At 40.6% G+C, this 14,019-nt stretch overlaps 1 protein-coding gene across 4 annotated transcripts in view; it reads right to left on the bottom strand.

Moving 5' to 3' along the window:
• CLVS1 (clavesin 1) overlaps window positions 1–14,019 on the bottom strand; it is a 437,253-nt gene that overhangs the window by 36,609 nt on the left and 386,625 nt on the right. For all 4 annotated transcript variants that reach the window (XM_054560859.2, XM_054560860.2, XM_063726281.1 and 1 more), the window contains 2 exon segments: window positions 12,380–12,490; window positions 8,019–8,254 (listed from right to left, as the gene is read on the bottom strand). In XM_054560859.2, the coding sequence (XP_054416834.1) occupies window positions 8,019–8,254; window positions 12,380–12,490 (347 nt within the window).

Raw genomic sequence — 14,019 nt, 5'->3', positions numbered from 1 at the left:
ATTAAAGGTCACAAACTCTACATGCTGATTAAAAAATAATGCAGAAATTTCCTGGCAGAAATTTCCAGCCTACACCCCTGAATAAGCCTGTGTGTAGCAGGACTGTTGGTTTCCAGCCCTAAGCCATTCTTTCTTCGTTTTTCTCCAACAAAAGCTCCTTTCATGTAGGCATTGTGATCTCCTGTGAGAGTCAGAAATCAGCCCCTGCCTGAGAAGTCTCCAGTTGTGCTGGACACAGTGGAGAGAACCTGGTTCTTGTGGCCATTACTGAGTCCCTAGAATAACACTCCTGCAGTCACCTGTCTTCAAGATGTCTCCTGTGAAATAATGCATTTTCCTCATTGTTTAAAGCAGTTCATTCGGGTTTTCTTCTTTCTTGCAGTGAAAATAATAATAACTAATACAAACCTTATTTACTATTCTTTGTTGGACAGTTTTAATGTTGGGTTACCTATTCACCAAGCCTAAAACATATTCAAGGAGTAAATTAGATAGGAGAAAATGAGGTGCTTCACACATACACTCCTAAGAACAGAAAACAGCTGACGATGTGGGAGCAAAGAAGTGGACTTCTGAAAAATAAAATAAGAAACAGGAATAAGGCCAGGCATGGTGGCTCACGCCTGTAATCCCAGCACTTTGGGAGACTGTGGCAGGTGGATCACGAGAGTCAAGAGATCGAGACCATCCTGGCCAACATAGTGAAACCCTGTCTCTATTAAAAATACAAAAAAATTAGCTGGGCGTGGTGGTGCATGCCTGTAGTCCCAGCTACTTGGGAGGCTGAGGCAGGAGGAGCAGTTGAACCCGGGAGGCAGAGATTGCAGTGAGCTGAGATCATACCACTGCACTCCAGCCTGGCAACAGAGCAAGACTCTGTTTCAAACAACAATAACAACAACAAGAAAAAACAGGAATAAAAAGTTAAAAATATAAAACTCAGGGTCATTTAGTACCAGAGCAGAGAATGCCACACACCTCAAAAGCCCACCATGGCATTATTGTATTAAATAGCAGAACAATATTGAAATAATTTGTTTAGAGGAATTTCCAGCTAAACCAATCATTATTTTGTTTTTTCTACATAAGGGTTGAGCTACAATTATCCAAAGAAAAAAACAAGAGCTCATTAGAACCACTCATTCACTGAGAATTCCGGGAGTCTTGGCTTTTACTCTACATGGATACCAGAAAGCATGGGTCGAGAGTGCTTTGGAACACAGTGGCCATCTGTGCCCAAAAGCCACATTACAAAAAGTGGTTGGGTCCCCAGGTCGGTGCACAAAGCCCACTTGAATCCAAATGGACCTGAAGCATGTAGGGAACTATGGGGGTCAGGTAACGGGGTTACAAAAATAGATGATGTGAACCTACTGGAGATTACAGTGCTGTTCAGAGGGCAGACCTATGTCATCTCACTCAGAATAAGGAGGTGCTTTCTAACAAGGCCACACCACAGGGAACACGCTGCCCAGAAAGCTGCCTGCCTGTCTCTGGACGGTGCAAGCGGAGGCTGGCTGATGTTCTGTGCTGGAGAACAGACCTCTCTATCGGGTGAGAGACTGGAAGAGATGACCTGTAAGGTCTCTTCCAATTCTGTTCCCAATTTTCGCACATCCATGTGGGTTCTGAGGGGTCAAAAAGACAATGAATAGTGGCTGCTCTGTTCCTTATCAGTGAGGTGCCTGACAGGAGATATATGCCAACAGCAGGGCTGATCCCTCCTCTCTAGTCTCTGCCCATCCTGCCACTGCCTGAAATCTCCAGGCAAGCGTTCAAGGAAGTCATCACAAAGGGCAGCAGCAGTGGGCAGGACATCCTTGTGGCCATGGTGGGGAAAATGAAATGTGTGCACACTTGCTAGCTTCTCCTGCTAGCTAGTCTTGAATTTTGGCTCCCATATGTAATGAAATGCAATACTACTCCAAACCCTGGGTCAGCCAAACCTTCCACATGGAGGCTTCTCTGAGAGTCTTCCTGGACAAAATTAGTGATTCTTCCTCAGAACGCTGTAGCAGCCTCTTGCTCCTCCTTTGTAGTGCCTCTCACATTCTACATTATAGTTATTTGGGGCACGTTTTCTCTTTCCTACCAGGATGTAAGATTCTACAAGCAGGAACCATGAGAGCCTTGTTAAAGACAGGGGGAGGGAGGAGGAATTGGCTCTTTCTATCTGAGAGCCAACTAATCGGTTTTGAAGCAATTAGACACGTGTACCAAGGATGGGTTTTGGAGATAATAATATTCATTCAACATTAATATTAAATCATTTACATGTAGGCAAACTTTGTTTTACTGTGCTTCACTTCATTGCCCTTTGCAGATATTATACTTTGTACATCTTGAAGGCTTGCGGTAATGTTGCATTTAGCAAGTCTATTGGCACCGTTTTTCCAACAGCATGACTCACTTTGTGTCTCTGTATTACATTTTGGTTATTCTCACAATATTTCAAAATTTTTTTTTTTTTTTTTTTTTTTTTGGAGACAGAGTCTCGCTTTGTTGCCCAGGCTGGAGTGCAGTCAGTGGCACGATCTTGACTCATTGCTACAACCTCCACCTCCTAGGTTCAAGCAATTCTCCTACCTCAGCCTCCTGAGTAGCTAGGACTATAGGCACCCACCGCAAAACCTGGCTAATTTTTTTTTGTATTTTTTTAGTAGAGACGGGGTTTCACCATGTTGCCCAGGATGATCTTGAACTCCTGAGCTCAGACAATTCTCCTGCCTTGGTCTCCCAAAGTGGTAGGATTACAGGCTTGAGCCACTGCACCTGGCCCAAACTTTTTATTATTATTATATCTGCTATGGTGATCTGTGATAAAAAAATTTGTGATGTTACTATTGTAATTGTTTTGGGGGTACTGTGAAACGTGCTCATTTAAGACAATACACTTAATTGATAAATGGTGTGTGTTTTCTGACTGCTTCCAGATCAAATGTTCTCTCATTTCTCTCCTTCTCCTTGGGCCTCGCTATTCCTTGAGATACAATAGTATTGCAACTAGGTTAATTAATAACCTTACAATGGCTTCTAAATGTTTAAGTGAAAGGAGGAGTTGCACGTCTCTCATTTTAAACCAAAAGCTAGACATGATTAAGCCTGGGGGGGGGAAGGCACACTGAAAGCTCAGAAAGTCTGAAAGCTAGGCCTCTTGCATGAAACAGTTAACCAAGTTGTGAATGCAAAGGAGCGTTAAAAGTGCTACTTCAGTGAACACACAAACGCTAAGAAAGTGCAACAACCTTATTGCTGATATGGAGAAAGTTTTAGAGGTCTGAATAGATGATCAAAGCAGCCACAACATTTCCTTAAGCCAAAGCCTAATTCAGAGCAAGATCCTAACTCTCTTCAATTTCATGAAGGTTGAGAGAGGTGAGGACGCTGTAGAAGAAAAATTGGAAGCTAGCAGAGGTTGGTTCATGAGGCTTAAGGAAAGAAACTGTCTCCACAACATAAAAGTGCAAAGTAAAGCAGCAAGTGATGATATAGAAGCTGAAGCAAGCTATCCAGAAGATCTAGGAAAGATCATTGATGAAGGTGGCTACACTAAACAACAGATTTTCAATGACAAAACAGCCTTCTATTGGAAGAATAGACTTCTTCCATCTAGGACTTTCATAGCTAGAGAGGAGAGTCAAAGCCTGGATTCAAAGCCTCAAAGGCCAGGCTGACTTTCTTGTTAGGGGCTAATGCAGCTGGTGACTTTGGGTTGAAGCCAATGCTCATTTACCATTCTAAACATCCTAGGACCCTTAAGAATTATGTTAAATCTACTCTCCCTGTGCACTATAAATAGAACAATGAAGCTTGAATGACAGTATATCTGTTTATAGCACGGTTTACAGAGAATTTTAAGTCTACTGACGAGACTGCTCAGAAAAAAAGATCCCTTTCAAAATATTAGTGCTTATTGACAGTGCTCCTGGTTACCCAAGAGCTCTGGTGGATATGTACAAGGAGGTGAAGGTTGTTTTCATGCCCAACACAACATCCATTCTGCAGTCCATGACTTTCACATCTTATTACTTAAGAAATACATTTCAGCTCAGGAGGCTGAGGCATGAAAATTGCTTGAACGTGGGAGGCAGAGGTTGCAGTGAGATGAGATCATGCCATTGCGCTCCAGCCTGGGTGGCAGAGCAAGACTCCAGTCTCAAAAAACAAAACAAAACGAAACAAAACAAGCAAACAAACAAACAAAAAAACATTTCATAAGACTATAGCTACCATAGATAGTGATTTGTCTGATGGATCTGGACAAAGTAAATTGAAAACTTCCTGGAAAGGATTCACCATTCTGGACGCCATTCTAGAACATTCAAGATTCATGGGAAGAGGTCAAAATATCCACATTAACAGGACTTTGGAAGAAGTTGAGCCCAACCCTCATGAATGTTACGCCTCCTTTTCCATAGCCAAACATCTATAGGCTGGAGCCAGTTTTCCTCTGATTTGGCATTAGTTCTGGCTCTCATCTTCCCAACTAAGTCTCTGCACCAGCCTTCTAGTGGCTTTTAGTCTCTGATGCACAAACCATTTCCTTGCTAATCTCATGATCCTTATAAAACCCAGATCTTATTATGTCATTTCTCTGCCTAACTATGTATGTTGAGGAAATAAAGATGAAAACAAAATGACATAGCGTTTTCCCATCACAGGATTATCATTAAAATTAAAGTCTTATCATATTGCATTTTTCCAGGGTGTAGAGAAGAAGGTTCTCATACACAGCTGGGAGTATCAATTGGTGTCATTTGGAGGGCTTTTAAACTGTGTGAACTAAAACTTTAAAGGCACATACCCACCAACTACAGGGTTCTGAGTCTACTCAGAGGAACCTTCCTAAGAAAATGAAGGAGGTATACCAAAGACATTTATTGAACCTTATTTAGAAAAGGAAAACCTCAAAAACCCAAATGCAAAGCAATGAGGAGATGGATAAACTGTGGTATATCCATGTTCTAAAATAGCATGCAGTATTAAACACATGGTCTATGAGGGGTCTTCACAAAGTTCATGGAAAATGCATATTATAAAAAATTATGCATGGAGTTCAAAAAATTTTTGTACCAAAATAAACTTGTGCTAACTTGTTATAGCATGTCTGAACAGAATCTAGTTTGAGGCACTAAGAAGATAAGACATCAGAAACATCAGGTTTGACAAGAACCTCTATCAGAGCAACATGAGTTCTGCTAAAATTGAAGCAAGAACAAACATCAAATTTATGGTGAAGGTTGAGTAAAAACATTGTGAAATCACTGATGCTTTATAAAAAGCTAATGGGGACAATACCTCAAAGAAATGAGCAGTTTGCAATTGGATAACTCATTTTAAGAAGGGACAAGGCAATGTTGATGGTGAAGCCCTCAGTCGTGGACATCAATTCATGTCAATTTTACATCAATTTGCCAGGAAAAAATTTGTCCTGTTCATGACCTAATTTATCTTGTTCATGGACCAAACACTAACAGCACAAACAATAGCCAACACCACAGACACCTCAACTGTTTCAGCTTACACAATTCTGACTGAAAAATTAAAGTTGAGCAAACTTTCCACTTGGGTGCCAAAACCATTGTGCTCAAATCAGGAACAGACAAGAGCAGAACTTTCAATGGAAATTTTAAACATGTGGGATCAAGATTCTGAAGCATTTCTTTGAAGAATTGTAGTAGGAGATGAAACGGTTTTACCAGTGCAATCCTGAAATCAAAGCACAGGCAAAGCAATGGTTACCAAGAGGTGGCAGTGCTCTAGTCAAAGCAAAAGTGGGCCAGTCAAGAGCAAAGGTCTTGGCAACAGTTTTTTGGGCTGGTCCAAGCATTTTGCTTGTTGACTTTCTGAAGGGCCAAAGAATAACAATATCTGCTTAACATGAGAGTGTTTTGAGAAAGTTAGCTAAAGCTTTAGCTGAAAAATTCCTGGGAAATCTTTCCCAGAGAGTCCTTCTGCACCATGACAATGTTCCTGCTCATTTCTCTCATCAAACATGGGCAATTTTATGAGAGTTTCAATAGGAAATTATTAGGCAACTACCTTTCAGTCCTGATTTGGCTCCTTCTGACTTCTTTTTGTTTTCTAATCTTAGTAATATTTCAAGGGCATCCATTTTTGTTCATCTAATGTAAAAAAGACCACTTTGACATGGCTAAGTTCCTAGGACCCTCAGTTATTTAGGGATAAACTAAATGGCTGGTATTGTCACTCACAAAAGTGTCTTGAACTTGATGGAACTTAGGCTGAAAAATAAGGTGTTTGTATATATACTTAATATATATACACACATATATGAACTGATGTCCTTGAGCCATATAAGTTTATATTTTGAATTTTTATCTTTTAATCTTATTTTTCCACAAATATTTTCAAGTCTCTTCATATGTCTAAATATACTGACGTGGAAAAACGTTTCATAACAATATGCTATGGGCTGAAGTCTTCCTCATCCCCAAGTTCATATGTTGAAGTACCTCAGAATATGACTATATTTGGATATAGGACTTTTAAAGAAGCAATTAAGGTAAAACAAGGTTCTATGGGTGGGCTATAATTCAATACGACTGGTGTCCTTATAAGAAAAGGTTAGGACAGAGGCAGACACACACAGAAGGAAAACCGTGTAAGGACGCATGGAGAAGGCAGCCATGTGCAAGCCAAGGAGAGAGGCCTCAGGGGAAACCAACCTTGCCAACACCTTGATCTTGCCCTTCCAACCTCCAGAACTGTAAGAAAATAAATTTCTGTTGTTTACCACCCAGTCCGTAGTAATTTATTACAGCAGCCCTAGAAATTACACAATATTAGATGTTTTTTATGGGTGTGTATAGATGCATGTGATGTATGGAAAACAGAATTACAAGGGCCCACCTCTACAGTGGTTACCATTTGGGAGGAAATGGGATTGAGGCTGAGATTGAGAATAGTGGCTGAAGGGGATTTTAGTCTTAAAAATCAGGTTTCACATCGTATGTTCTCACTGATATGTGAGCTAAGCTATGAGGATGCAAAGGTGTAAGAATACAGTGGACTTTGGGGACTTGGGGGGAAGAGTAGGAGGGGGGCGAGGGATAAAAGACAACATATATTGTGCAGTGTATACTGCTCGGGTGATGGGTGCACCAGGATCTCACAAATCACCACTAAAGAGCTCACCTATGTAACTGAATACCACCTGTACCCCAATAACTTATGGAAAAATAAAATAAAATTTTAAAAATCAGGTTTTAATTTTTATAATGAGAAAATACCCGCTTATCAATTTTTTTAATCCCTCTTTTATGGCACTCCATTGACTATAGTATGCAATTGTCTTCACCACCTGGATCCAACTGTTTTTGGAGCTTTATTTCATGTCCAGTCCCATCTCCCACCCTTGCATGCCTTTTTACCACACCAGATTATTCCATCACTCTAATGCCTACATGCCTCAGTCTGTCTCCTCTGCTTGGATTGCTATATGCCATTTCCCAAGCCTGGGTTGCTGGTCTCCAGAGCTCAGACTGAATGTCACCTGCTTTATAAATATGCTGCAAAAGTCTTACTTGGAAGATTCCCTGAGGCATACTTCTCTGTTCTTTTGACATCTTATTCTCATTTGTACCTCTTGTCCCTAATCAGTGCTGCAGCCAAGTAAATGCTCAATAAATGGTTCCAAATAAATGAATGATAGGAACATTTTTTAGCAGGTTGTTTTTCCATCTAGTGTATCTCAAAGGTCCAACATTTTATTCTGTGTGTATTAACAAACTCCCTAAAGACCAGGGCTATAATTGTGGCATGAGTGAGGTCCTAACCTTTAACTATTCCTTTGATACAATGGGGACAACTATAGTTCTGGGCCAGCCAAGCCCCATCTGTTTTCAGTTTTAGTGAAATCAGCTGAGAATGCATTGCAATTTCTTTCATTCAAGTTCTGTGCCCATAAAGGTCTTTAATTAATAATTCACAATAGGTCCAAATAAAAAATTCCATTGACCTCTGACTGGTGGGGGCTCTGATAACCCAGGCCTTACCTTTTCATCAGCTTAGGTGAGCATTCTCTCTCCAGATTCGAGGACGTATGCTTCACGTGCATTGCATTATAGGATGTGTGAGTATAGTCATTTTCATCACTGTAGTCAGGACCGAGTAACGTCCGGGCCCAAGTTCCCATGTCATAAGGAGGAAGAGTTCCTCCAAATTCAGAGGGCAAAAATTCAGGGTGTATTAGCTGGTGAAGGCTGTTTAAATTGTTTCCATGCAGGAAAATCTGTAAGGAAAAAAAAAAGTAATTAGCAATACAAAATCCAAAACATACGACCAAGGATTTCATCTAATACACAATTTAGCAATGACAAATTGGATGCACTGCTGGTGATCACAGTGTTTAAAGAGGCATTGATTTTGTGACTGTAGCTTAGTCTTCATAAAATGTTAATTTATTACTTAGAAAAGGGGCTGAATTAATAGTCGTTAAAAATGAAGTTTATGAACAGATTGAGCGTTACTTGGCTGTGGGCCAAATTTACACATACAGTCATCTCCTAATTATCCCTGTTGGTAAAAGGAGTGATGGTGCAGACCACCTGAAACCCCAGCTATTGCTGGATCTCCAGACTGCTCTGCTCTCCCATCTGTGTGCTCTCACCCAGTCCTCCAGATCTTTCCCCCCTTCCCTGGCCTAGACAAAGTTGCAGCTTCTTCCTAATTCGTCCTGGTGATAACTGCTTATTCTGCTTCTTTCCAACCACCCTCCAATTAATTCTTCAGTATCTGCTGACTGCCGACTTCTGTTTTTGTTTGTTTGTTCGTTTTTTTTTTCTGATATGTTCATTTACGTGTTGTTTCCCCACAGGGGGAAAATATCTAGAGAAAAAGTTGGTGTTTTCTTACTCCTTTGAAATGCTTCTTAGCTCCTAGGGTGATGTGGGCATAAGGTAGAAGAAAATCAATTCTTATTTAATGGAATCAAAAACCACAGCCTGAGAAGTTATCGTGAGATATTTTTGCTGCAATTTTCCATTTTTGTCTGGATTGGGGACTAAAGTCCAAACAAGTTTGCATCTTCTGAACATACAATACATAGTGATAAAAATTGGTCAAGCAGGAGAGAAGGCACACCTCCAAGTTACAATTATTTCCAGACAAATCCACAAAGTGGATGAGCCATGAATAGATAATTAGCACTGACTGCAATTTAGGAGTTGACTCTGAAAGGTGACTTAAAGTGTATCCATGTACTAATGTCAGTTCCCACACTTCTTCATGTTGCAGGCATGAAGTAATTATGTGTAACACATAAGGTGCACCCAAGTATAGGATCATCAGGTATACACACATGCATGCACATATACATACAGTATAACCATGATGAAATATAAACGTGGGCCAGGTGCAGTGGCTTGTGCCTGTAATCCCAGCACTTTGAGAGGCCGAAGTGGGCAGATCACCTGAGGTCAGGAGTTCGAGACCAGCCTGGCCAACATGTTGAAACCCTGTCTCTACTAAAAATACAAAATTAGCTGGGCATGGTGGCGCATGCCTGTAATCCCAGCTACTCAGGAGGCTGGAGAAGGAGAATCGCTTGAACCCAGGAGGCAGAGGTTGCAGTGAGCTGAGATCTTGCCACTGCACTCCAGCCTGGGCAACAGAACAAGACTCCAACTCAGGAAAAAAAAAATCTATCTATATATATATATATATATATATATATTTTTTTTTTTTTTTTTTTTTTTGAGACAGAGTTTTGCTCTGTCGCCCAGGCTGGAGTGTAGTGGTGCAATCTTGACTCACTGCAAGCTCCCCCTCCCGGGTTCATGCCATTCTCCTGCCTCAGTCTCCTCAGTAGCTGGGATTACAGGTGCCCGCCACCACGCCTGGCTAATTTTTTTGTATTTTTTAGTACAGACGGGGTTTCACCATGTTAGCCAGGATGGTCTCGACCTCCTGACCTCGTGATCTGCATGCCTCAGCCTCCCAAAGTGTTGGGATTACAGGCGTGAGCCACCGCGCCCAGCCTATATGTGATTTTTTAAATACTTACATAGAGGACCTCAATAATAAACACTTGATACCTTGTTCTATTGTATGGATTTTAACTCATGATGTAATGACATCATTTAAAGATGAAGGGGACAAGAAGTGCTAATTCTTCAGAAGACTACTGGAGAACTTCAGAAAGTATATCAAAATATCAAAATTTCTGATATTGCAGTTGAGTATGACTGAATTTTAATAAGAATTATTTCTTTTGAAGAAAGTCACTTTTCTGGCTTTTATAAAACTTTTCAGAGGGTGCTGTATATGAAACATGCTGGAGCAAAATATCAGCCCTGGTGTTTAGAGAAAACATTTGTAACCCTCCACCCAACATGTCCAGTTTTTGAAGGACAAAGAGTGCTATTAAAGGTGACCTTCCCTTCTGCGGGTCTTGTGGAATGGAGGAATGCAGAAGGAGGAGGCTGGACCTTCTACCTGTTAGAGTCTATCCTGTGCCCAAAGCTCCAAAAATGCCCACCTATGGCATGGCAGCAAGTGTCCACCATGGGAGGAATTCTCTCTCGCTCCAACCTGAATAGAAGAATAAGTTGCTGGAAAGCCTGAAGCCATATTGAGAACAGTCCTAGAACAATTCTCTGTTCTTAGCACTGTCCTGAGCCCCAGATGGGTTTTAAAACATTTCTGCCTCCTGATCCCAGTGAGTTCTAATTCCTGGTTTCAAACTTGTTTGAGAACAGGGAAATTACCCCTGCCCTACCCCATTGCAATGCTCTCTAAAGGACCTGGAAGCATCTGAGATCTAGGAGTTAGAAACCCTGCAGAGTGTGGGAGGTGGCGGGGAATCCCTCACATTATCAGTCCCTCCTGAATACTCAGAGCTCTTCCCTAGTGTCAGATACCCTGGGTGTCAGGAGAAGGTGTTGTAGGATTACCCTAGCCAGGTTCCCATAAGGAGTGGTGTTCCTGACCCAGGAGGTAGCTGAAAATAGAAAGTCTCAAAGATAAGACTGTAGCATTATTCATAATAGCCAAGATATGGATACAACCTAAGTGTCCATTAACAGACAAATGGATATATACCCAGTGGAATACTATGCAACCTTAAAGAAGAATGAAATCCTGTCATTTTCAACAATGTGGATGAACCTAAAGAACATTGTATTAACAAAAATAAGCCAGACACAGAAAAACAAATACTGCATGATCAGACTTATATGTGGAATCTAAATGAGTTGAAATCACAGAAGTATAGAATAGAAGGGTGGTTGCCAGGAGCTGAGAGTAGGGGGAAATGGAGAGACATTGGAAAAAGAGGACAAAGTTTCAGTTATATAGGATGAGAATAGATTTTGGAGACCTAATGTACAGTATGGATACTGTAATAATAATATTGTATTGTTTATTTGAAATTGACTGAAAGAGTAGATCTTAAGTGTTCTCACCACACACACACACACACACACACACACACAAATCATAACTATAGGAGGTGATAGATGTGTTGATAGCTTGATTGTGGTAATCATTTCACAATGCATAGGTATATAAAAACATCACATTGAACAGCTTAAATATATCCAATATTTAGTTGTCAATTATACCTTAATAACATTGGGAAAAAAAGAAAAGAGAGCTAAATGGTAAAGATAAATAAAAGTCACCAAGTCTCATGATGTACCAACTGCATCATGATACATGTTTTCGTTAGCTGTCTCATTAGATTTCCCCAACAACTCTGTGATGTAGGTGTTAGTTTCCCCAATTTATAAATGAGAAAATTGAGATTCAGGGTGGTTAAGGAATGTTCAGTTACTCAGCTCATCAAAATGCCATGAAAAAGCACAACTCTGATTGATGGAAAAAGCTGGCTTCCCAAGTGTTATCAATTGATATAATTAAGACTGTAAAAGCCTTCCTCATAAGAGCAGTGTTATTTCCAAAGAAGAATGCTTTTCCAGCTTTACAGGTGATGGAATTAGCAGTTATCACCCAAAGCTATGGGAGGGAAGAAAAATTGTAATCATTCTTCATAGCACTAATACATTTGCAGAACAAAATGCTAGCTACTAAAATATTTTATGAAGAAGAAAGCTGCTGGACCCAGTATCTCCCATTAGAATTTACAGTAACATGGGCATCTGGTATTTGCATGCCTTCAAAGTTTCTTTTGGTTCATCACTGGGACTCTGAAAATAACCCAGTTCTACCGAATTATTAATTAAACCAGGCCATTTGCAAACTCCAGCTGAGGCTTAAATGCTTAGGGGCTGTATAAAAACCACAGTGAAAGATAGAGAAAGAGAGAAAAAGGGGGGAAAGGAGAGAGGAGGGGAGAGAGAAAATAGAAGCACCATAATTGTCCCAAGAATTTACATGATGCATTTGTTTTCATTACCCGTTTCCTGGTCTTGTCTTTAAGAAATGGCTTGATGAGTGTGTAGAGGGCATGAATGTACCAGGGCTGGTTGACAAAGTGGACTCCTCCAAAGCGGGCAGGAAAGCTGTCCTGGGGCAGAAAGAGAGAAATGCACACCAATTAGTAAGCACGCCTTGTTAGACTAGACCAGCAGGAACAATGCCCCAAAGAACAACCTGTTTTTCCTGCCTGGTAGAAGCTCTAGCTTCAGGATGAGGAGAGGAAGGAAACACACTCACTTCCTAGTTGTTAAGGATGTCTTTATTCCCCTTGCCTTCCTTCTCTCCCTTTGACTCCATGCGTAACTTTAAAATTGTGCATGGGTTCCAGGTCTGTCCTTTTCAAATCACAATTACATGACCTTCTACTTGGCACAGAAGCTCATGCAGCCTGGGGAGTGAGGGGAATCTGAATTCTTCATTGCATTAGGTAACGAAGGCTTCCAGGCTCTCAGCACAAGATCTCTCTCTTTATCCTCATTTCCACTCTCCCACTCCCACCCTCTCCACTGGCTTAATCATGACAGTAACTGAACTTTCTGGGTGAGTGAGTGCTGGCTGTGTAGGAAGTAGTTGCAAAAAGGATTTCAAAGGCTCTTAGGAGATGGAGCTCTGTGGAATCAACCAAATGCTAACAAGGTTATAACAACTTTTTCACAGATTGCAGTACTAGCTCCAGTGCACCCTGCGGCACATAGTAGATCCCAGGGAAAAGATACTTGTTGATTAATGGGCTAGCTGATTCTGCTAGTTGAGGGAATATGAGCAACCTTTTCTGCAGATCAACCTATTTCGTAAATAATAGGAAGTAAGAGCATTTAAGAAAAATGATTCCAAATTTAGAATCCAGATCAGGGCATTAGAATCCAGATCAGCTTATGTTTTAGATGCTAAGAAGCTGCTCTCAGTGCTAATTAGATCTACGGAACAAGGGACCATGGCCAGAAAGTCTGAGCTAGTCTTATAAGACCAGGTCCTGAGATCTCCCAATGAATGGCTTCAGCAGATTGGGTTCATCTCAGTTAATAGAATTGAAAAAGAAGGAACCTCTAATGCTGTATGAATTGTCAAGTTTGCTATCAATTTCATTGCCACAAACATCTTTGTAAAATGTTAGCAAGATGAGATGAAAGCCGAGGGAGTCTGGCTGGCAGAGGAAATGGTTCAGCAGCTACCTGCTCCCTGTGGGTATATGAGATGCCTCACCCGGGTCTTTTTTAGTAACGAGGAAAAAAGGTTATTAACTTTTTTTCAGAACCCTTTGAGTCTACAGGATCCCCAGGCATCTTCCATGCCAAGACCTAGTTTCCAGTGTGAGTGCATGGAACTGCACTTAAGGGTTGCCATTTGAAAAACTTTAAAAATAATTTTTTCCTCTACCTAGACATTTTAGAGTAGAAAGGCATTAAATATTTTGAAGGCTAAACTGGATAATATCAGTAAAAGGCCTTTGCTTTCAGAATATGTATATACGTTTTGTTTTGTTTCTTTTATTTTCAAAAACTTAACAGAAGAAGTGTAGGGCTAGAGAGATCATTTATACTAACTTGCTATTCCAAAACTAATTGGAGAAATGTAAAGGTTCTTAATAAGGTTATCTTTTTTCCTCCAGGTACAGTT

Source organism: Pongo abelii, chromosome 7 (assembly GCF_028885655.2).
Source record: "Pongo abelii isolate AG06213 chromosome 7, NHGRI_mPonAbe1-v2.0_pri, whole genome shotgun sequence".
Classification (NCBI taxonomy): Eukaryota; Metazoa; Chordata; class Mammalia; order Primates; family Hominidae; genus Pongo; species Pongo abelii.
This window is presented reverse-complemented; position numbering and strand designations above follow the sequence as displayed.